Consider the following 24,125-nt stretch of genomic DNA (forward strand, 5'->3'; position numbering starts at 1 on the left):
CTCACTCAGAGCTCTTGTCACCTTACTTTATTACAGGTTAGGTCCCAAAGGCTGTGCTGCAGATTAGCTTTCTTCTGACAGAGGTTTTATGAGAGCCATCATCTGAGTTAAAAAATAGCTTTCTAATTTACTGTGTTGTGGAGACTGGCCTTGAACTCCTAATCCTCTGGCCTCTCCTAAGTACTGGATGGGATTCCATGTGTGTGCCACTGACTGATGAACTGAAAAGTAATGCTACTATGTAAGATGGGCTACCATTTCTTTCTTTCTCTCTTTCCTTCTTTCTCTCTTTCCTTTCTTTTCCTTTTGTTTTTGTTTGTTTGTTTGTTTGTTTTTTTCAAGACAGAGTTTCTCTGTATAGCCCGGGCTGTCCTGGAACTCACTCTGTAGACCAGGCTGGCCTCGAACTCAGAAATCCGCCTGCCTCTGCCTTCCTAGTGCTGAGATTAAAGGCATGTGCCACCACTCCGTGGCTAAGCTGCCATTTCTAAAGACTTTCTTAAAAAAATTTGGCTGTGAAAATAATTTGAATTTCCATTTCTTGCTCTTAAAACAAACAAACAAACAAACAAACAAACCGCTTCACACTATTGGCAGCTCTTTAATAGCAAAGACTATCCTCAGCTGACATCACCCTTGACACATACACACCAGATACATATGTCTTTGTTTTTTGTGTGTGTTTGAGAAATAGTTATTTGTAATTAGAAGGTAAAACAGGCAAAACTTTGTTTTCTCTTACCATAGACCTCTGTCTCCTTTTTGAACCAATTTGGAATGAGTTAAAAAATAGTTATGTTGTGCTTTGTAAGGTTTTAATCTTTTCTACCTTTCTTTCTTTTCTTTTTTTTTTTTTTGGTTTTTTGAGACTTTTCTACCTTTCAAGAAACAAACTGGCTTTCTAATCTACAAGGAAAAAGTACGAGGGATAGGAAATGATGTACATTCAAAATTCCAATTGAATCAGAACATTCTTAGTTCTTTTTAAACTCTTTTGAGTTTTGAGGATCTAATGGAAGCTATAGATTCTCCCCACCAAATATACACTCTTTGTTTTGTACATCTTGAGGGGATTTGTGTATCCATCTCCAAGCATTTAGAGCCTCCAGGAATGTAGTTCCTAGTTTAACTGTTCTGTGGCACCAGTTCAAGTGGTGTAACATTCCTAGGAAGTGGAAACAAGTACAATTGGATTTAGAAGCAGAGATAGTAGTCAGAGCTCTCCTTGTAAAGAAAAGGGATATGGTCTGTGTCTAAATTTCTATGTAATATGTTGATGGGAGGTAGGAGGAAGTAGTTTGCCTGAGCCAAATAAATGCTGCTGGCAAGCAGGATTGGAAATAGATTATTTCGGTCCATCTGGGAAATACAAAAGATTCATGTAGCAGGGTCCAACTAAGATTTTTTGTTTGCTTTTATAAAAATGTTATAGAGTTAGAATTTACATACTATCAACCATTTGAAGTGTACAGATTGATGGGTTTTTTTTTAGGGTGTTTACAGGAATGCATAACCATTACCAGTTTTAGAACAGTCTGTCATTCTATGACATCTAGAACCCGTTAGCTGTTAATTTTATCCTCCAAACTTTTCAGTTCCTCTTAGCTCTATCTATGCAAGTACTAACCTATATAAATCTGCCTACTCTGATAGATCATAAATATTCATCACATAGAAAGTGTGCTGTTCTGTGACAAACTTCCTTTACTTGAATCAGAGCATCACTTTTTATGGCTAGATGCTGTTCTACTGCATGCACACACCACGTTTTATTATCTATATGTTATTAGCAGCACACACGATCATCACTATGTTTGTCTCTCGTGAATGATGCTTCTGTGAACACTGTGTTCATCTTTTCTTCCTTCTCTCTTTGGTTTAATAGTGCTGCATACAGCCTTATACTTGATAGGTAATTATTTTGCCAAATGAGCAAAATCCCTACATTTGCATATATAGCTTGGAGTGGAATTGCTAGGTCATATAGTAACAGTTTTACCTTTGCGGGGCGGGGGGGAGTCACTAAATATTTTGGACAGAGGCCTCAACATTTCACCAGCAGTACCTGAGTGTTTTAATTCTTCCTAAGTAGATATTATGTATTTTTGCTTTTTCTAAGATTAGCTATCTTTGTGAGTGTGTTAATTTGTTGTAATTTAGATTTGCATTTCCCTAATACTTTGTGATGCTGGACATCATTTCTGTGTGATTCTTGAACATTTGGACATTTTATGTCTGTTTATGTTCATTGCCTATTTTTTACTGTGGTTGTTGGTTTTTAGTTGCTAAGTTGTAACTCTTGTAAGTATTAATCATTGCCAAATGGGATTTCCCCATGCCTTCTTCCACTCTGTGGGCTTTTTTTCAGATTGATTATAGTGTTTGGTACGCAAATAATTCTTACTTTGAAATAATTATTTTTGCCTGTGTTTTCTTCCTTTGTTTGTACTTTTTGGTATTATATCCAAGAAATAATTGAAAAATCTAGTCAGCTTCCCTATTAGTTTTCTCCTGATTATAATTCTAAGTTCTTACATTTAAGGTCTTTAATCCATCCAGAAGATAGCCATTCTATTTGGGTTCGTGTAGGAACTCATTGATGAGTTAAAAAACATTGTTTGTCCTCGAGCAGACTGTAGATTATAAAAGACATTAAGAAAAATTACATGTTGGTAATTTTTAAACTGCACAATACAATTTAAATTCTTTTTAAGTTTATATAGTTTGAGTGTTTGGCCTACATGTATGTCAGTAAACCACATGTGCCAGAGAAGGCATCAGGTCCCTTAGAACTGGGGTTAACAGTTGTAAAATGCCATGTGGGTGCTGGGAACTGAACCCAGATCCTCTGCAAGAGCATCAAGTATCAAGAACCATTGCTCTGATAGTGCCCACAGTTCCCACGTAGTTCGCACATGTGTGTGACACACATCAGACTGCACCTGCTGACTGCATCCCGGCTCTCCACTGTGTGACACACACATATCAGACTGCACCTGCTGCACCCCGGCTCTCCACTGCTCTTGCACTGCTCTAGTCTGTTGGTTGTATTATGAACTGGAAAGTATTCTGCTCCGTCCCAGAAATCTAGGGGAGGTTTGTCTGTTTTTCTTACAACTTTTTATTAAAAGTCTGACATAAGAGAAAAAAGATTGCACTAAAAATATTTCAAAACTGAGTTTTGTTTAAAATAGTGAAGTTCACAGTAGTTACTAAGTAAATATTTGGGTATTCCTATGGCTGTGCATTCTGTGTATAGACTGTTTACAGGTGCATTTCAATTGTATTTTGGACAAAGAGTTAATCTCTTGACACACCCCTTTTCTGGCCAGAGTTAATATCTCAGTGTAAAAGCTTTTGATAATTTTTCTCCACTTGAAGTTGATGGTTGATGGTTTTGATGTTTCAGATTCGTTATATTTCACAAACACAAGGCCTGCCAGCAGAATATCTCCTTAGTGCCGGAACAAAAACAACCAGGTTTTTCAACAGAGATCCTAATTTGGGGTACCCACTGTGGAGGCTTAAGGTATGTCTTCCTACTGTACAGTCCGTTTCTGTACTCCCTACCCCAACTTGGAATTTAGATTTTAGTGAATGATTTCTTGACTTAGAGGAGGGCAAGTGGGGGAGGGGTGTTTGTAGGAGAGAACCCCTTGAAAAATTATTTTGTTATGTCTGTTTAGCCTTATGCATGGATAAAAATGAAGATAACAAAGCCCATTCAGCTGGCTGAGGCTGTGCTACACAATCAGGTTGAGTGGTTGAGGGGAATTAGAGGGGTGCTCAGTGAGCCTGGGAGCTCGGAGCTGTAGTGATGCCTGTCACAAAGGAGTCTCAGTTCTAACTCTTCACCTTCAGGTCTTAGAGCCTTTCTAAAATGAGAGTCTACTCCTTGAGTGTGAGAGATCAAGTAACCTCATGATACTCTGCCTCTGAGCCTAGTAAACAGTTAGTATTGGGGTATGGTGTCCCTGTCCAATAAGCTTTAAGAGAAAAATGAAAACATCCTATTCACCTGACCTTCAGTGCTGTGCTGCATCACCCCCGTTTTAGAATTGCTGAAAGGATGGCCCAATACAATAGTAAGGTCACACCTCTCCACTGCAAGATTTTCAGGTTGCTTTCTTTGCACTCTACTACTCTGTACTCTACTACTCTGTGTCTACTCTGTAGTTGACACTGTACAATACAATCTCAGTATTCTGGCTTCAGATTAAAATTAAAAATGTGAAAATAGTCTAGAGTTTTAAAGAAAAATTAATGTTTTATAGACACCTGAAGAACATGAACTGGAGACTGGAATAAAGTCAAAAGAAGCTCGGAAGTACATTTTTAACTGTTTAGATGACATGGCTCAGGTAAGTGTGACATGCTTCAGAGAGGCAGGAGTTTTATATGATACTTCAGTCAGAGGCATTTTTGATAATTATATGTGCTAATATTTTGCCATGTGTTAAAAGTGTAAGGATCTGTTATTCACCAAAGAATGATACCTCAGCTTAAATAATATGCAAAAGCAGAAGTCCAGCATACAGGGGCCCCTCATTCCAAAATGGAGAGACAGCCAAGTGAGCTCACAGGCTAGATTTAAAGCATGTTAGGGGGCTCTGGGGTAGGAGACTTCTATCTTACTCCATTTCTAATGGCATACCATTACCAGGGGCGTGGGAGCTGGAAGTTGTTACTGAGGAAGTCAGGGGTAGGTGGCCTTTATCTTACTCCATCTTTGAGGACATTCCGTTACCAAGGTGTGGGGGCTGGAACCTGTTACTGGGGAGATCTGGAAACTTGCTGACCCACTGTCCTTGCTTCAGGCTAGGTGGTTGAACACTTTCTAGTTTCTAGGCTTCCTGAAGACTGAGGTTTTTTAACTGACTTGCCTGGACTTGCCCAGTTCTTTAGGCCTAGCCTCCTAGACTGCCAATTTGAAACCTGTCAATGGCGTCCGTCAGCCTGTCTCAAAAGAACATCTGAATCCTAATAGAGGATACTGTACTAACAATCTAGGTATATCCCTGACTATCTAACAAGTAAATGAGACTCAGACCATAGTTATTTTATTTGGCTTTGACAGTTACTGAGGATCACCCCTAATCTACTCTGCTAACTGCTGGCCTAGCTACCTCCCCAGCAGTGTACCAGATACTTGCTGTTTCTCCTGGTCATGTGCTCATGGTTCCTCTCCCTTCACATTGGCTTCCTCCTCCTTCCTCTTCTCTCCTCCTCCAATCACGTCACTCTAAACCCACCTACCTCTAATCCCTCCAGTAATTGGCTGTAGCCACTTTTATTTAACCTATAGTTTTAGATCAAGGAACAAAGTTTGCACAACAAAAGTCATAAACTTGAGAAGTCACTCATAGGCCTAGACTTTAGGGAATAGAATTATTTAGCATTACAATGCATAGCAATAGACCAAACCTCAATAGGATACTTTGAAGATACTTGATTTGAGTTTTCCTAACCCAAACACCATAAAACTGAAAGATATTCTCAAATCTGTAGCTCTTTAAGCACCAAGAGGTACTAAAAAAATGTTCAGATTTTGAAGGTTTCAGAGTTGGAACGTTTGGGTAAAGGTTGTTCAACTGATGAAGACTGTGTAAATATTCCAAATTCTTTTTTATTGTTTTTGTTTTGCTTTGTTTTGTTTCAAGACAGGGTTTCTCTGTGTAGCTCTGGCATCCTGAAACTTACTCTGTAGACTAGGCTGACCTCAAACTCATAGAAATCCACCTGCCTCTGTCTTTGGGTGCTAGAATTAAAGCCATCATGCCTGGCTATAAATATTCCAAAAACTTCAGGCTCTAAAATCTGAAACACTTCGGATCCCAGACATTTTAAACAGCAGTCAACCTGTGTCTGTTTCTCCTTTGCTTTTGCTTACTGATTTTGTTATTTTAGAGTAATATTTATAAAGGTTTCTTTCTTGTCTCATTTTCTCTACTAAATAATTGTATAAGAGCTCACATTTACTGCTTATTGTGTTAGCTAATTAAGATAGCTAACATTAGATTTTTTAAAGTTTTATTCTGGGCTAACACGATGGCTTCATCATGAGTAAGGGTGCTTGCTGCCATGCCTGACACCCTGAGTTTGACTCCCACAATCCACATGAGAATGCTTACTGTATTCCAAATTTAAACACTTTGTACTATGCCATTTAATTTTTAATTAAACATATATTTCAATAACAACAAACATCTTTTTTGCTGAACTTCTTTCAAAATTTTAATGCCAAGAGTCAATTCAGTTCTATTGTACCACATAGGCAGAGAGTTTCCTCCTATGGAAATTATTATTCTGTAATTAAACTTAATTTTCCCAGTTTTTTTCTAAAATGCTGGTATTAAATATCTACTTTCTCTTGTTTGGAGAAAAAAGCAGATACAGTATGCTCTTAATCTACTATCTAACTTTAAGTCAAGAAGTACAATATTCCTGATTTCCTTCTTTGCTTCCAAAGGTAAATATGTCTACAGACTTAGAGGGAACAGACATGTTGGCAGAGAAAGCAGATCGGAGAGAATACATTGATCTCCTAAAGAAAATGCTGACAATTGATGCAGATAAGAGAATCACACCTCTGAAAACTCTTAACCACCAGTTTGTGACAATGTCTCACCTTCTGGACTTCCCACACAGTAACCAGTGAGTATGGGGCTTGTGCCATCTTGTGGCTCTTGGTTGAGTTGCCATCCTATTTAAAAAGGGAAGTATCAAATTAGCAGTACTTTGGTGCCTGTGTATTGACTCACTTTGATGCTTTTCTTTCTGAAAAGTTGTGGGACTTAAAGAGAGGTGTCTATTTTTCTTCTTGTTATTATGAAAATCCTTGATTCTTTTTCCTGAAAATATTTGGAAACAAATACTTTGTTCCGGGTTTGTCTTGAGTGTTTTCTTGTTTAAACTCCTGCACTCATTTGGTGACTTTCTAATCTTTTTCAGTGTTAAGTCTTGTTTCCAGAACATGGAGATCTGCAAGCGGAGGGTTCACATGTATGACACAGTGAGTCAGATCAAGAGTCCCTTCACCACACATGTTGCTCCAAATACAAGCACAAATCTAACCATGAGCTTCAGCAACCAGCTCAACACAGTGCACAATCAGGTACTCAGTGAGTGACTGGGAACTGGAGTCTACGTGGGGCAGAGGCAGTAAGAGAGACCAGTCCTGTGTTGGTATCTCTGTTGCTTCTTAAGCATTTTCTGTGTGAGGGCCTGGGCAAGATGGTCATCAGGTAAAAAAAAAGTACTTGCTGTGCAAGCCTGATGACCTCAGTTTGATCATTAAAAGTCATGGTAGAAAACTAATTTCCAAAAGTTGTCCTGAGACTGTGGAACACACATGCCCACACTCACAAGTATTATACATGTGCCATAGTGGTGAAGGTCAGCTTCGGATCTCTGTTAGGATAAAAAGAATTTTCTCCTTGGCAAACATAATAAAAGACCAACTAGACATACCTGCCAGTCATATGCATTTAAATACAGGGCTTGCTCCATGTCCTTATAAGACTTAGTGTACCTCGGCTCCAAATATTGAATTCCTTGTTGCTGCTAGTTTTACTAAGCTTAATCAAGTAACTTACTCTTTTTTAATAGGATTTTATTTCATTCAAGGGTTCTTTGACTAATGATCTTAATAGGGTATTGTTGGGGCTGGAAAGATGGCTCAGCTGTTAAGAGCATTGACATCTCTTTCAGAGGTCCTGAGTTCAATTCCTACCAACCACATGGTGGCTCACAACCATCTGTAATGGGATCTGATGCCCTCTTATAGTGTGTCTGAAGACAGCTACAGTGTGCTCATATACATAAAATAAATCTTTAAAAGAAAAAAGGATGGTTTTATATTTGCTTGCTAATAAGAACAATCTTTTTTTTTTTTTTTTTTTAAGACAGGGTTTCTCTGTGTAGCCCTGGCTGTCCTGGAACTCACTCTGTAGACCAGGCTGGCCTCGAACTCAGAAATCTGTCTGCCTCTGCCTCCCAAGTGCTGGGATAAAAGGTGTGCGCCACCACTGGCTAAGAAGAATCTTTTTGTTGTTGTTTCTAAAAATGTAAGTTCAGTTTCTTAGTTTAGTCTACTTTTTAAAAAAATAAGTGCTGATGAGTTTAGTGGCATCTCCTATGACCCGTGTTGTTGAGAAGTAGCTGAGTTTTGTATAGTCACATCCCAGACAGCACCAGAGTAACCATTTACCACTTTTCATGTGCTTACTCACCTGAATTCATAGTACTGCTTTCTTGCTGTTTATTTCTGGTTCTGGAGACTGAATCTCAGACCTCTGGTTTGCTAGGCAAACACTGTATTACTGAGCTGCGTATCCCTAGCCCTGGAAAACTTAAATAGAGAGTTATTTCGATGATAGCTAACATGAAATTTTAAAAGTTTTGTTCTGGACTGACAAGATGGCCCCATCATGAGTAAGGGGCCCCCTGAGTTTGACTTCCAGAACCCACATGAGAGGAGGGGAGCTCTGACCCTCCCTCAAATTGTCTTTTGACATCACTTGCACTTAGTGCAATAAATAAATAAATGCCTTTTTAAAAAACCAGATGTATAGCTGGATGTAGTGCTGCACACCTTTAATTCCAGGCAGAGGCAGTCAGACAGATCTCTGAGTTCTAGGCCAGCCTGGTCTACAGAGCTACACAGGAAGACCTTGGTTTAAAAAACAAAACAAAGTAAACAAACCTTTTTTTCTGTTTTAATTTTTAATTTTAATTTTGTTTCTTATTATTCTTAAAAGATTTATTTATCTTATATATATGAATACACCATTGCTCTTAAGAGAGTGTCAGATCCCATTACAGATGGCTGTGGGCCACCATGTGGTTGCTGGAAATTGAACTCAGGTCCTCTGGAAGAGAAACTGGTGTTCTGAGTCATCTCTCCAGGCCTAATTTTTATTTTTTTAAGGTTAGGGATATAGCTCAGTTGGCAGAGTGCTTGCTAGCATGCATAATGGCTACATTATATACTCAGCATTGTATAAGAAAGCATGATGGTGTACCTTTAAGTCCCACACACAGAAGGTGAAGACAAGAGGATCAAGAGTTCAAATGTCACTCTTGGATATATAAAGAGTTTGGTCCCAGTTTGGACTACATGAGACTCAGCCTCAAAAGTTTTTCTTTTAAAAAAAATTTTTAGAGCCAGGAGGGTGGGGTGTGATGTAGACCACGGTGCATGCCTTTAGTCCCAGCACTTCGTTCGGACTATGTTTTGAACTTGGAAAGGAAAAGAGAGGTGTATCTCTGTGAGTTCAAGGCCAGCCTGGTCTACAAAGTGAGTTCTAGAACATCCTTGGGTACACAGACAAACCCTGTCTGGAAAACAAAACAACTAAGAATATGTGCATATTGTATATTTCCATCTTATAATACTGTCTGTATGTGATCTCTCTGTTTTAGGCCAGTGTTCTAGCTTCTAGTTCTACTGCAGCAGCTGCTACTCTTTCTCTGGCTAATTCAGATGTCTCGCTGCTAAACTACCAATCAGCTCTGTACCCATCATCTGCAGCACCAGTTCCTGGAGTTGCCCAGCAGGGTGTTCCCTTACAACCTGGAACCACCCAGATCTGCACTCAGACAGATCCATTCCAGCAAACATTTATAGTATGTCCACCTGCTTTCCAGAGTGAGTACAGAAACTCTCCTGTCTGTAGTATTACATTAGACTTGCCTGCTCTAGGAGATCTAGTTGTTCAGTTCTGATCTTTGACAAGTTTAAACTCTGATGATGTAGATGACTGAAATTGAGAGCTGTCACAAAAGAGATTTTTTCCCTTTTCATTGATTTTCTTGACTGAGTTGCTTTATAATGTGTTTGTTTCCATTGAAGGGAAATATTTATCTTGTATAAACATATACATCTCACTATATAGAATATATACATCTTTAAATTGCTGAATTCAGAATTGTTATATATTGACTCTAATCTCATTTCATTTTAAAGTAAAATGTTATTTTGTTACAGGATTTAGTTAAGAATATGGAAACTAAAAATGTCAGTCATACAGATTGTTGTTTTTTGAACTGAAAATTTCTACAAGCTGAAGCACTTGTAGGGAAGGCATTAAGACATCTGCCAAAGCCTGTGATTCATAGTCTTCAAACTCCATCTTCCAATAAGCTTAATTTTCATATTTCCATATTTCCTTATTTTTTATTTTTGTTTTGCAATCCAGTCTGTTCAATTCTTTTTTTCCCCCTAAAACTTGGAAAATGTGTATTGGTTCTTCTGGTAAGCTATTTGGAAGGTTAAATTATTTTGAGTCTTTTCTGACAACACACTTAGCTTTCCCTTAGGCAGTCATGTCAAGCTGGCTGACTCATACCTGTAATCCCAGCAGGAGGACTGTGAAGCTCGTCAGGTGTTAGAGTATGACCCTGCCTCCAAAACCAAGTAAAAGTAAAAACAATAAGTAAACTAGACTCATAACAAATACCATTTATATGTAATTTTTCTTATATGTAATATGTATTTTTGTTTTTATGGACCCTAGATTTAAATGTACATTCTGTGACCGTGAGTGCGTGTGTGTAACTGAGTGTGTGTGTGTGTGTGTGTGTGTGTGTGTGTGTGTGTGTGTGTGTGTAGGTCATAAAATCAGAAAGGGGATTGTGGCAAGGGAGGAAGAGATCTTAAGGGAGGTGGAAATGGGCTGATGGAGAATATATAATTGGAAAGCAGAGGAGGGACTATTTTAGTTTGGGTTTTACTGCTGTGAACAGACACCATGACCAAGACAATCCTTATAAGGACAACATTTAATTGGGGCTGGCTTACAGATTCAGAGGTTCAGTCCATTATCATCAAGGTAGGAACATGGCAGTGTCCAGGCAGACATGGTGCAGGAGGAGCTAAGAGTTCTATATCTTCATCTGCTGTCTTCTAAGAGAAGACTGACTTCCAGGCAGCTAGGAAGTGGGTCTGATAGCCCCCACACATAGTGACACACCTATTCCAACAGGGCCACACCTTCTAATAGTGCCACTTCCTGAGCTGAGCATATACAAACCATCACAGGGACTAACTGGGAGAGGGAAGAGAACCGCCTGCCGGGAGTGGGATTGGAGCAGGACACTAGGAAGGGAATGAGTGAGACCAAGTGTCATGGCATGTCTGGGGTGGTGCTATGGTGAAACTCAGTGTTCTGTAGACAAACTTAAAACCCTTAATTTTGAAAAAAGAGAAAGAGAAGCTTGGTATCATTGTGGGAATCAACCAGGATCCAGGCTTCTCATAGCATCTTATATAGAAGCAGGTAGTATTTTTATCTCTTTACTTAAGTTATTGATTGTGACTTTTGTTTGTTTGGTTTCTGACAGAGTCGGAGCAAGCGGAAGGAAATGAGGGGCTGGGGGAAACTGAGAGCTTACCGGGAGGCCAGGAGAGCGATAGCGATGTAAACCAGGGAGAGACCACAGGGAGAGCGGAGGAGCAGATTCACAATCCGTAAATGCAAATTTAGCCTAACTTACCAAATTATATTCTATATATGCCTCATCGGAGTAGAGTCTATACTTTGGGTTGTCACAAACTGATTCATCTATAGACTGTAGCAAATTAGCTATCCCTCTTCCCACCCTTTCTAAAGTAAATTCTGTGGCAACAGTTTTCAAATGTAAGATTCTGAGATTCTCAGCCACTTCTCAGATGATACTGAGGTAAAATAATAAAAGAACTTTTGAGTTCTTTAACAGAACAAAATGTAAACCGAGGCAGTATGGGGAGTGTGGGAGAACTCCTTTTGGTATAATTTGATAAATACAAGCTTTGGGGTGGGCATGGAAATCTTCCAGTTTATGAAGTCTAGATAGCCTGAGGGGCTAATGGAACAGATTTAAAAATGTTTGCATGAGAAGGGGTTTATAATAAAGCAATGGCGGTGACACCTGGAATCTATTATCATATATGCCAGATGGTCCTTTTAACAGGTATCAGTTTAGTCTCTAAGAGGGGGGTTATATTTACCCATTTTATAAATGACAAAACCTGCTTATGCCAAAAATAGTATAGTAATTTATTATAGAACAATTAGAACCTAAGCAGTGGGGTTTATCATCACATATATATTGACATATTCCATACTGCCTTTCGGGATTAGTTGTATAAAGTTGTTGGTTACTTACCAGCCTCAGCCATGTGCTGATTTTATCTAACAGTCCTCTACTTCAGGTTGCTCATTTTTCTATCTTCTTTTACAAAATGGCCTGATACTTAAGAGTATCAGACAGTTTTAGCCTTCTTTCCATATTTTTCTAGTTCTCTATATTTAAAGTACTAAATTCAGAAAAATAAAGATGACAAAAATGACTCCCATTCTCTTAGCTCAGGATTCCAGGACAAATGAATGCCCTTTGGCAGTCTTTGTTTTTATTTGTGGTAGAAAGAAGCAACTAGATGTAACTTAGCATACTGCTGTGCTTCAGCCTAAGCAGGCGCAGCAGTCCAGCATTTATAGGTCGGTGCTGTACATTCCTTTCCACACTATTCCAGTTGACTGGTGTAGTGCATATGTGCCCAGTGGTGGCTAGTCTGTGACCTTGTCCCCTTTTGTTTTATCACTCTGCAGTGAGCATTCCTCCTAGAGTGTGCTTTCTCTAAGTCCCTACAGGTTTTGGGAAGCTAATATACAACACTGTCCTGGAGTTAGTCATTGTCCAGAGACTATAGACAAGAGGTTTGCATGGCTTAGCTTTCCTATGCCACAGACTGCATAGCTGACAACTTTTAAATTTTAATATCTTCAAATTTAATCTTTAAATTTAGTATCTTCAAAAGTTTTAAATTTGATTTTGCTATTCCTTCTCTGAACTTTCCTAGAATACATTTTTCTTAATCGCAGCTTTTTCCTAAACTCCTCATAGATTACTAACAGAAAATTGAAAGACTGACCGAAAATAGCAGTATTATGCTCACATGGCACTCTGTAATAATGTTCAGAGTAGGCCAGGAGTGGCATACACCTGTAGTCTCAGCATTTGAAAGACTGAAGCAGGAAGATCCCAGGGTTGTGCCAGTCGTGGCTCCATGCAGAGACACTGCTGGGCTGGAGTGAGGGAAGAGGCAGAGGAGAATTAATTAAGATTGTCCATAGTGCCTTCACTTAGCAGAATTGCAGGCACTAATAGGCAGGAGGGAGGCAGGGCAGAAACGTAAACTCTGAAAGTGCTGACGGGAGGGTAGGTACACAGAAATCTCCCTGGGCTCTGTAGACTTGACAGGAAGAACTGTGTGGGGCCCTTTCCCCCAGAACAAAACAATGACATTTACAGGAAACATTGTTGTTTATGCCAAAAGCACAGTCAGTTGAGATAATTAAGACACAGGCATTGTTTACAAGCAGCAGTTCATTTTCCCAGCTGCCCTACAACTAGGAGAATGAGATGAAAAGCTACCAAAGAACCACTTTCTAGAGTAAGAAGCAGGCTTCTAGAAGTCAGCGTGTCTACTTTTTATTCTAGGCATCATTCTTCTTTGCCATTGACTTTGCTTTTTAAACTTTCATCTTTACCTATGATGTGTAACTAATTTTTGAGCTAGGTGAGAAAAATGTCCTTTAAGGCATTCAACACAAGAAGATCACAGTATAAAGTATTGCGTGATGTTCAGTTTTCTGTGTTTGATAGATTACAGTCTGAAAGCACTTTCTTCCTCACCATTCCCCTAGTGACTGAAAGGTAAACGTGACTTCAGAGTGAAGGTTGTGTGGCTTTTGCCTGCACTGATAATGGGATGGTAACAGGAAGGGTTTATATTCCCTGTATTAAATCCCTTCCACTAATTTACCTTCAAGGGAATAGCCTCCTTTTCTTAACTCTGGTATCTTTGTGAGTGGAAAGGCTTTGTCTTAAGTGTCTAGAACTAAAACCTGAGCAGTGAATAAAAGCTAACAGACCCCTCCCACACAGTAACAACCTACAGTATATTTAGACCCAGCAAAGTGGTTCAACTGTGATGCTTTCTCCACCAGCTGGGCTACAAGCAACAACAAAACATTCTGGATTCCCTGTGAGGATGGATAATGCTGTGCCAATTGTACCCCAGGCGCCCGCTGCTCAGCCACTACAGATACAGTCAGGAGTGCTCACACAGGTAAAAGCTGGAACAGTGTGTGCAGTATTGCAGAAGAATTATTGAGAATCAGATATTTTGTCCAGAAAAAAAAAGTGATATTTTCTTTGACTATAAGATCTTTCTTGCTCATGATTCAGACGTCTTAAAATGAAATATCCCTAACAAAACAATACTTATTCCTGTCTTGTACAACTCTCCCATTATCTCCTTAGACTTGTAGAGATGACATTCTGTACATTGAAAAGGGGTCATAATAGTACACAGAATTTTTTATTGTAAAATGTAAGGTTTCATTCACATCAGTCTACCTCCTCAAATATTATAATCTTTTATTCCGTGTGTTTAGTAGAAAACTTTAAAATGTTATATTTTCCAGATGATTGAGAAGCTAAGGTCATAGACAAACTCATGAAGGGTTTGTATAGTATATAACATTACACTTTAAATTCCGTATGTAAATGTTTGTGGTCCACAACATACAAGAAATTCTAAAATCCAAAAACTTATTTTGTGAGTAGAAGGAAGATTTCTTCATTAATGAAGGCATAAATGCCTGTGTTTTGTAGGATGTTCTGACTATGGTTCAAGAACAATTCCTATACCTCTTTTTACCTGATATTATTGACTTTTGGCTTAGTGGGTTAAAGCCACACACAGCTGAAAAGTAAAAGTTGTGTCTGCCACGTGCATTTAGGTGATAGGAAATTAGTTCATTGTCAGTAATAACTTGGGGGGAATGCGAGCCCGTCTGAACCCAGATAACCTGCCTTGGTGTTTATTCACTCACCTGCCTAATCTACATTTCAGGGAAGCTGTACACCACTAATGGTAGCAACTCTCCACCCTCAAGTAGCCACCATCACACCGCAGTATGCGGTGCCCTTTACCCTGAGCTGCGCAGCAGGCCGGCCGGCGCTGGTTGAACAGACTGCTGCTGTACTGGTAATTCCCTCACTTGATTGTGTTACTAACGGAGTTTCTTTGGTTTTTTCTTTTTTTATTTTTTCCTGTTTGTTTTTGTTCTGTTTTTCTGGTTTTCTCATTAAAACACAAAACCAAAAACTTAGCTTAGTCTTTGCAGAGGGCATGGAAGCATGTGCCATCTTGTGGCTGTGTCCTTGCTACATATTTAATGTCTCATTGTTTCCTCCCCAACTTTTGCTGAAGCACTGTTTGACTCTGAGGATCAGTGTGGTTCTTCTTTGCAAGCCTAGTGTGGTTAAAGCTCTCTGTGTAGCCGCAGGCGAGCGTCAACACTCCTACCTGTTTCTTCCCTCTCTTACTTACCCTTGTCTTTTGAGATGGAAGGAAATGGCCTTCCGTTTGGCCCTGCCACAGGTATCCAGATGCCAAAATTTGAACTCCCTGTCAAGCTAGCTGTTCCCTTTTGATATTTTAATCTTCTAAAATGTTGTGTGTCTAGAAATGTTTAAAGTGGTCTTACCGTATGGCTTTCTCATCACATGAACTTCCTTCTGTGACTGTCTGAAGATAGTGCTTTTGCTGTTCCTGATCAGTGGCACTGGTCATCTTCCATGGAAGGAGGTTCCCTTTAAAATACACTTAGATCATTCTGATCATCAGAATTGAAGGTGAACCTATCTGTAGGGCTTGTTTTGACAAATTATGTTACAAATAAATTACAATACAAAGATGGAAATATGACTGACAAACTTGCAAAGATAGTATCTTTGTTATTAGAAGTCCTGAGAGGAAATCAGTGGAGATAGCTGCAGTGGTGGCTGTGTCCAACTCAGAGATGGAAACAACAAGACAGCTGGCTTTGTATTCTAGGACTTGTAACCTTCAGAGTGACTGAGGGTGTGTTTTGTTTTGGTTTATTTTGGTGAGTTAGAATTGTCTATTTCAAATCCAGCATTTCATTATTTGAAATTTAAAATTAGGTAAGCCTCTGCAAACGCAAATGGAACTTTTGAACGAACCTCCTGGTATTTATCTTTCACAGTGGATTTAAATTTCTGTTATCTCTCAATTATTCATGAATGAAAACACTTTCAGAAACATACTTGCATGGAACTCATTTTAAGTTTTTAGTTTAAAAGTCTTTTTGCCACCTGTGGATTGTTTCTCATAAGCATAAAACCTGAGTGCTAGGGAGTCAGATATAATTCCAACTTGGTTGGCCCACCTTTTAATTTGCTCAGTTATAGTTTTGAGATTAGAAATGTCAGTTGACCTTTCACCTTTGCTGCTCTTCTTAAGTTTGCTCTAGCCATTTGTTAAGCTTTGCATATTTTTGTTCTTCCTCTGTCAAAACAGTTCGTCGCTTGGAACGCCAGATTTCTGCCTCACATTGGAATGTTATATCTTGCTCTGTATTAAACTACACGCTTTGTCTTGCGCAGGTCTTGGCTTATGGAAAGACGCATGGTGTGACTTAACATCTTCTCTTATTTTCTGTTCTGTTCTGTTTTGTTTTAAATTCTGCCTATGGTAGCAGACGTGTTTGCAGTTTCTCTGCTCAGAAGGCTTCTTGTTTGGAACCAGTATTTGTAACAAGTGGGTCTGTTACTTGCAGAAATATTTTTGAAACTGTTTTGATGGGCTTGCAATTTGAAATTCATGAAACAGAATCATATGTACCCTAGTAGGTTAATTGCACTACCGAACTCAGGTTTAAAAAGGAAACTTACTGTTACATATTTTTTCAGAAAGTGCCAGTTTCTGTAAGTTCAGAAAATGCATTTTGTTAGTCTATCTCAAGCACCATCATTGTTTGTTAAAAACTAGAAGTACTCTATTTTCCTGGAGTGATCAGCTTTGTGCTAAAACACATTTCTACAAATGATACATAAAACATACACGTTTTTGGCAACCTTTAGAAACAATATGGTGCTTTAAAAATTATTTAGAAAAATCTTTATTCATTGACTTAATTTTTAATTCTATCAGATAGCTAAAAGTAATGTCTTTAGCTCTCTTTTGCTGGTATCAGCTTATTTACCAAAGCATTGGTATTTGGTCATCCATGTCTGTTATATTTTCTACTCTTCTAATAAAGAGGGCAATTCTACCATATATTTTATGTTTGAATTGATCTGTTATCTTATCTGATTGGCATTCAAATTTTAGAATTTATATTTTCTAAGTAAGTCCTCCTATAGGCTTTTGTGAAAAATATATTATCTCACTAGGGTTTACTTGAACCTCCAGGTTCCCTTTTTTGACAGAACAGAAACCCATACCTGCAGGGACCTTTGTTTCTTAGTACCCTGCTGGTCAGGTTGTGCTGATGGCCAAAGGCACATCAGCATGCCTCTTTCCCCTTCACAGCTCTTAAGTCATGAGTAAGCCCTCTGCACGCTCTCTCTTTTAATCTCTGCAAGTTAACAATCTACAAACTTTTTTTTTTTAAGATACAACTTTTTCTTTCATCTGAAAGACAAAATAAAAAGCTAAGAATGAGTCAAGTCTGGATCTTTTATGTGTTTCCTTGCAGCAAGCCTGGCCTGGAGGAACCCAACAAATTCTCCTGCCTTCAGCTTGGCAGCAGCTGCCTGGGGTAGCTCTACACAACTCTGTCCAGCCTACTGCAGTGATTCCAGAGGCCATGGGGAGCAGCCAGCAGCTAGCTGACTGGAGGTAAGTACAAGCAACCCCCTACCCACTTCTGTCTGGGAGCCCATAGAGTAGGAGTACTTGATATAAAGAGACTAGAAAGAAAGGAAATTTTATATTTGAAATCCTTTGAGACATGGAGTCATCAGTCTAGAAAAAGTCATAAGAAAAATAGGAAATATTTTTGAAATATAAGAAAATGCAGGTTTCGTGGTTAGGAATCATTTACTTCATATTTAAATAGAGCTTTAAGTGATTGGAAAGATCACAGTAGATCTTAAAGCCTTACAATCCCAGCAACTGACTGTAAAAAGTAAAACAGCTGTACGTAAATCGCTCTAATACCCATTTGGTCCAGTATTTTAGTGTTTGGGGAGTCATTCTTCTGTTTCTTTGTTGGTACAGGAATGCCCACTCTCATGGCAACCAGTACAGCACTATCATGCAACAGCCATCTTTGCTGACTAACCATGTGACCTTGGCCACTGCTCAGCCTCTGAATGTTGGTGTTGCCCATGTTGTCAGACAACAACAGTCTAGTTCCCTCCCTTCAAAGAAGAATAAGCAGTCTGCTCCAGTCTCAACCAAGTAAGTCTGTGTTAGGTCCTGCGCTGAAAACTTGGAGAGTTATGTGGTCCAGTGTTGATTGTCATAGTGTAGGTATTTTAGGTTTGAAGTAGCAAGTACCTGCCAAATTGAGTATGAGCTTTTCATTTGGGCAGTGTGTCCTCGATATGATCATCTTTTGTGTCTGCTGTCACTTTGGATCCAGGGGACAGTGTCCAAGAGTCAATTCTCTCCTACCATTTTAGTCCCTGGGATTGAACTCAGGCTATCAGGTTGGGGTGGCAAGCACTGAGCCCTCTGGCTAGACATGTTCATTTTTCTTCCTATCTCTTTTAGAGTAAAACTTAACCTGGGGACAGAGGTGCATAAAAATACACATTTTTATCTTTGGAAATAAGTTCTTATTAGAACAGTAGCCAGAATCATTAGTTTGTTTTTTTATTATTATTATTAGAACTTTTATAGTTAAATGGGTTAGTGATTAGGTAAAGAAGAACTCGAAAGCAATTAGAAAGTCAGAGGAAGGGATATGCAGTTGGAAGGATGGGGCAAGGGCCAGCTAGTCTTACCTTGTGAACTTTCTCACAGATCCTCTCTGGAAGTTCTGCCTTCTCAAGTTTATTCTCTGATTGGGAGTAGTCCTCTTCGTACCACATCTTCTTATAATTCCCTAGTCCCTGTCCAAGACCAGCATCAGCCAATCATCATTCCAGATACTCCTAGCCCTCCTGTAAGTGTCATCACTATTCGTAGTGACACTGATGAAGAAGAGGACAACAAATACAAGCCCAATAGGTAAGCTAGGCAAATGGTTGCCAGGCACTGTCTGCCTTTGTTACCGTCAGCACACCTTAAAGTAGTCTTTGACTGATAGCTCTATTCAAGGACAATTTTGACTGAAAACAATAACAAAAAACAAAGAACAGACAGAAGAAAAGTAATTTGTAAGTATAGCCTTGGATAGTTAGTCAAACACAGACGTTCTCATAACTGAGCCTTGTCAGTTTTTTTTTTTTTTAATGTTATTCATCAATTAAATTGGGTTGTATGCCACTCTGCCTAAGTACATGCTAAACTATAAACTATAAACTATAGGCATGATCCTTGCCTTCAAGGAGCTTATCCTGAAAACAGCCATAGAAGGAGTGTATGAAGAACAGTTCATTGTAATGAATTAGGTAGATAGAGTATTTGAAATTTATATATCTTATTCTGAGAACGCGTCCTTGGGAGAGGTAGGACACTTCCCCTTATATGGTCTGAAAGCTGAAGAACTTGAATATCAGCTTATTTCCTTTTATCTAGCATTTTTGCCAAGTATATTAGTTATTTTTCTGTGTAGAACATCTTGACAAAAAGCAACTTAGAAGTGAGATGGTACATTTTGGCTTAGAGGTTCAGAGAACATAAATATGATGAGTCTTATGGTGGGGAAGACATGGAGGCAGGAGCGTGGGTAAGCACATTGAGTAAGCAGACAAAGAACAGGAAGTGAGGCCAGGCTATAAAGTCTCAAAACCTGTTCCAGTGGTATGCTTTCTCTAGCAAAGCTCCACCTCCAGAAGGTTCCATAACCTTCCCAAGCATTGACAATAACTGGGAATCCAGTCAGCTTCAAGCCACAGCACCATTCTTACTTAACTCGCCAGTTTCCTGAGAGGGACTGGTACGCCTAAGAATATGCAGTGGGCCTTGACGGATCTCTGCGGCAGTCTTTACTAAGCTTTCGGTAGGTACGAAGGCAGATGTCACATATGAAAGTGAATTAAGAGACTTTACCAAATTATAACTAAGTGAGCTTGAAAGATTTATTAATTTCCAGGTGTGGTGGCATGTGCCTTTAATTCCAGTACTCAGGAGGCAGAGGCAGGCAAATCTATAATGAGTTCAAAGCCAGCCTGGTCTACATTACAAATATTAGGCCAGCCAAAGGGGCTATACAGTGAGACTCCGTCTTTAAAAAAAATTATGAATAAACAAATAAGTAAATAAAATAAAGATTATTTATGCTTGGGTGCCTATGGAAGCTAGGGTTAGAGTGGGTGTGAATTCCCTGACTTGGGTGCTGGGAACTGAGCTCTGGACCTCTGAAAGGGCAACAAGCACTCTTAGTGAACTGGCTCCAGCTTGCTAAGTGAAGTTTGAATGAACTTAGAAAAAGTTAGAAAAACATTTCAGGCTTATTAGGTGAACTTGCAACTCAGGATTTGAAGGTGCTCTTTGAACTGATATGGGGAAGAGAAAAAAATAAACCTTTTAGTGAAAGAAAGTGATAGACTAATAGCAAAAATTTTATGTAAAGTGTAGCCCTCGTGATTTCTCTGACTGAAGCCAAGCCGATTAAAAATAAGGAAAGTTGAAGATGGTAAAATGAGAGTCGTGAAGGAATCTTTTTTTTTTTTTTCCCAAAACAGTGAAGCAGGACATAGTGATACAGTACACACCTGTTATTTTCAGTATTTGGAAAGCAGAGGCAGGAGGATTTTAAGTTTTAGGCTATACTGGGTTATATAGCAAGACTTTGCCTCAAACAAATGAAAAACCAAAACCAAACCTATAGTGAGAAGTTTGATTAAAGACAGGAACATTGAGTCTAAGGAGATGCTAAAGGAGAAAAAGCAGTGCTTGAAGACTGTTACAGAACTACAAGTGAGAATAGCTAAGAGGAAGCATGGGTAATCTTGGACTCCAAGATAATTCTGTCCTGGGTCTGAGTGTTGTCTTTACCATTTATTCTTTGTATGACTTTGTATACGTCCCTTGGCTATATTTTAATTTCCTTATCTGCAAAATGGGGTGATAGTGCCTATTGCACAGGATTGAAAAGATTCCATGGCTAGTTACAGTGTGTTAGTTACAGCGGTACCTGATGCAGATTAATCCTTAAGACATTAGCTGCTGTGGTTACTGTCATCATTGTCAGGAGAGAACTACAGACCAAGTAGGACACATCACTTACAAGGGCAGAAGTAACTGTCTACATTCTCTTTTCCTCAGCTCGAACCTGAAGGCAAGGTCTAATGTCATCAGTTATGTTACTGTCAATGATTCTCCAGACTCCGATTCTTCCCTGAGCAGCCCATATCCCACAGACACTCTGAATGCTCTGCGGGGCAACAGTGGGACACTTCTGGAGGGACCTAGCAGAACTGCAGCAGATGGCATTGGCACCCGTACTATCATTGTGCCTCCTTTAAAAACACAGCTTGGCGACTGCACTGTAGCAACACAGGCCTCAGGTAAGGAAGATCTTCCCAGTTAGAATTGGATTTCCCTTGGATGTGCATATATTTAATATTTAGTTAGACTATGCCAGTGGTTAAAACTAAACATATTTTTAATTAATTCAGAAATCAGTTATCTGTAATAGGAAATTTTGTTTGATCAGTTTATCTTCCTACATTTATTTGCTTGGATTAATATGGGAATGAAGTTGTGTTTGGTGTCAGCATAGTGCTTTCAATATATTTTCCTGTGGTAAGAAAAATTGATAAGACATACTTCAGTAGCAGGAAAAATCTAGTAAGCAGTTAGGCTTGCTACACCTGATTTGGACTTAATTATCTAGAGTAGAAAGGACTTGATAACATTAAAGATTACTGGGAGCTGAAGATGACGAGTTAGTGGTTAAAAGTGCTTGCTGTTCTTCCAGAAGACCTGCATTTGGTTCCTATTACCCACATCAGGCAGCGGACCATACTTACTATACCTTATAACTGCAGCTCTAGGGGAAGCAAGACATCGGGACTCTGTGAACATCCTCAAACATAGACACATGTACACACATGGATAAAAATCAAATAAATCTTTTTTAAAAAATGATTTTAACATGCCCTTTAGACTTTCAGCCATAGCAGTAGTGCTTTTTAGTTTTTCACCTAGTTACTTTTATCAGCTTTGTTGTTGGAGTGAGCTCAGGGTCCTTAGTTTAGTTATGTGTTATTAGTTGAGCAGTACTAGCACAGTAACAAGTCCCAGATTCATAGCAGAAGCTTACTTTTACTTATATCGCTTCCCACTGCAAGTATCTCTGGTTGTTAGGCTTGCATGGAGTTAAGGACCAGAACCTTGGAATTCTTTTTTTTTTTTTAAAGATTTATTTATTTATTATATATGAGTACACTGTCACTGTCTTCAGACACACCAGAAGAGGGCATCAGATCCCATTACAGATGGTTGTGAGCCACAATGTGGTTGCTGGGATTTGAACTCACGACCTCTAGAAGAGCAGTCAGTGCTCTTAGCCACTGAGCCATCTCTCCAGCCCCCGAACCTTGGAATTCTTAGCATCCTGTCAGAAGTTTGGAGGAGATAAACCTTTCTTAACCTCTAGATGCAGAGAGACCCAGGAAAGGCAGTCTTGTTGGCAGCTGCCTTCCCATTGGCAACTTTATTGCAAAGGGAGAGAGGGATGGCTTTTGGTGTTAGAATAGCCATCTGTGTCTTATACTTCAGTAGGGTTTTATTATAGGTTGTGCTACTTACTGCATATAGGCCATAAAAAAAAGTGTTCATAATTTAAGAACAGTTGTGTTAAGTCAGTGTGCTTCTCCTCCATAGAAATAGTCTGATGCCTTGAAGACAAGGTAGAACATCCTGATGCCAGGTTTCTGAATATAATTATTAAGATTTATAGCTTAATAATATTTATCCTTAAAATACCCCACATTCCAGTTTTCCTACTGGGAACATAGAAGGAAGCAGCTTTTCTATTTTACCATCCTTTAATTTCTTAGAATGTGAAGATAGTACATACTGCAAAGGATAGAAGTTTGCCTTCATTTTAGACCCTTTGGACCTTTAAATATTCTGAGAATTACCAATATCTCAGCTTCTCATTGTCATGGAGTGTGTCCTCTGTACCGCTAGTGTTTCCTTATATGTAACAAGACATTAGATAGTTTTACTTAGGTTGGATACTTAAATAAATAAAGGATCCTTTATTTAAGGATCTCTGTGGGGTTTGTGGCAACACAGAAAAGAGATGGATAAAGCAGTTTTTGTTGATCTGGTACCAATGTAATTGAGGAAGTAAGGTATACTGAGACCTAACTCTTGCAAATGACAGACAAATACGATACTCTAAGGTTAGATCAGTGCTTCTAAACCTTGACTCCTTTTTAGGTCTCCTTAGCAGTAAGACCAAGCCAGTGGCCTCAGTGAGTGGGCAGTCATCTGGATGCTGTATCACTCCCACAGGGTACCGAGCTCAACGAGGGGGAGCCAGCGCAGTGCAGCCACTCAACCTTAGCCAGGTAAGCGCTAGGGGCTGCTACCTTCTGTTTGAGTTCTTACCTGTTGTTACTCTTTGGAGAACCCCGCTTCTGGCTGGACTGCTGAATAAAGCCAAATGAAGCTCCTTTTGTGTCAAACATCTGGTGTTCTGTGGCCGGCGTCGTTCCTGCATGTGCTTTGTCTCTTCGTTCTGTCAGTGAGTGTGTAGTGGGTGTACTGCACCACCATACGTGCATTGAACTAGATTCTCTTCCTTTATCCTCAGGTCATAAGTAACTTGAGCTTTACCGTGTTTACCTGAGTCAAGACAGAGAAAGCCACTTACTTAAATTGGCTGGTTCTAATCCTAACTGTTCCTAGAGTTTGGGACATACCCTTCCGTGCCATGTGATCCTCTGATGGGATAGTGAGGGGCACTCTATTCCATTTCTGTTCCCTTCTTTCTCAGCTAAAACTCTGGGGCTTGTGTGATGTCTGTCAGAAGTGAGTATCAGAATGAGGGTTTAGCTGTATGGGAGAGAGTGGAGAACACATGCAGGTGCAAATGGAAGCTGAGTTAATGCACATCCCTGAGGTTTTATACTTAAGAGAGCTGAGGCACACTTAGAGGAGAGCAAAAGAAAACAGAAGAAAAGTCAGTTAGCAAAAA

The 24,125-nt window shown here is 39.3% G+C and overlaps 1 protein-coding gene across 2 annotated transcripts in view; it reads left to right on the forward strand.

Annotated features, from left to right (window-relative positions):
- Window positions 1–24,125, forward strand: part of Hipk1 (homeodomain interacting protein kinase 1) — a 50,269-nt gene that overhangs the window by 21,177 nt on the left and 4,967 nt on the right. For both annotated transcript variants that reach the window (XM_028752973.1, XM_028752974.1), the window contains 12 exons: window positions 3,410–3,529; window positions 4,275–4,361; window positions 6,470–6,654; window positions 6,952–7,114; window positions 9,424–9,649; window positions 13,992–14,113; window positions 14,903–15,037; window positions 17,556–17,698; window positions 18,080–18,262; window positions 18,830–19,036; window positions 21,239–21,480; window positions 23,366–23,496. In XM_028752973.1, coding sequence (XP_028608806.1) covers window positions 3,410–3,529; window positions 4,275–4,361; window positions 6,470–6,654; window positions 6,952–7,114; window positions 9,424–9,649; window positions 13,992–14,113; window positions 14,903–15,037; window positions 17,556–17,698; window positions 18,080–18,262; window positions 18,830–19,036; window positions 21,239–21,480; window positions 23,366–23,496 — 1,944 coding nt within the window. The remainder of the gene's footprint in view (window positions 1–3,409; window positions 3,530–4,274; window positions 4,362–6,469; window positions 6,655–6,951; window positions 7,115–9,423; window positions 9,650–13,991; window positions 14,114–14,902; window positions 15,038–17,555; window positions 17,699–18,079; window positions 18,263–18,829; window positions 19,037–21,238; window positions 21,481–23,365; window positions 23,497–24,125) is intronic.

This window comes from Grammomys surdaster, unplaced genomic scaffold (assembly GCF_004785775.1).
Source record: "Grammomys surdaster isolate TR1022 unplaced genomic scaffold, NIH_TR_1.0 125941, whole genome shotgun sequence".
NCBI lineage: Eukaryota > Metazoa > Chordata > Mammalia > Rodentia > Muridae > Grammomys > Grammomys surdaster.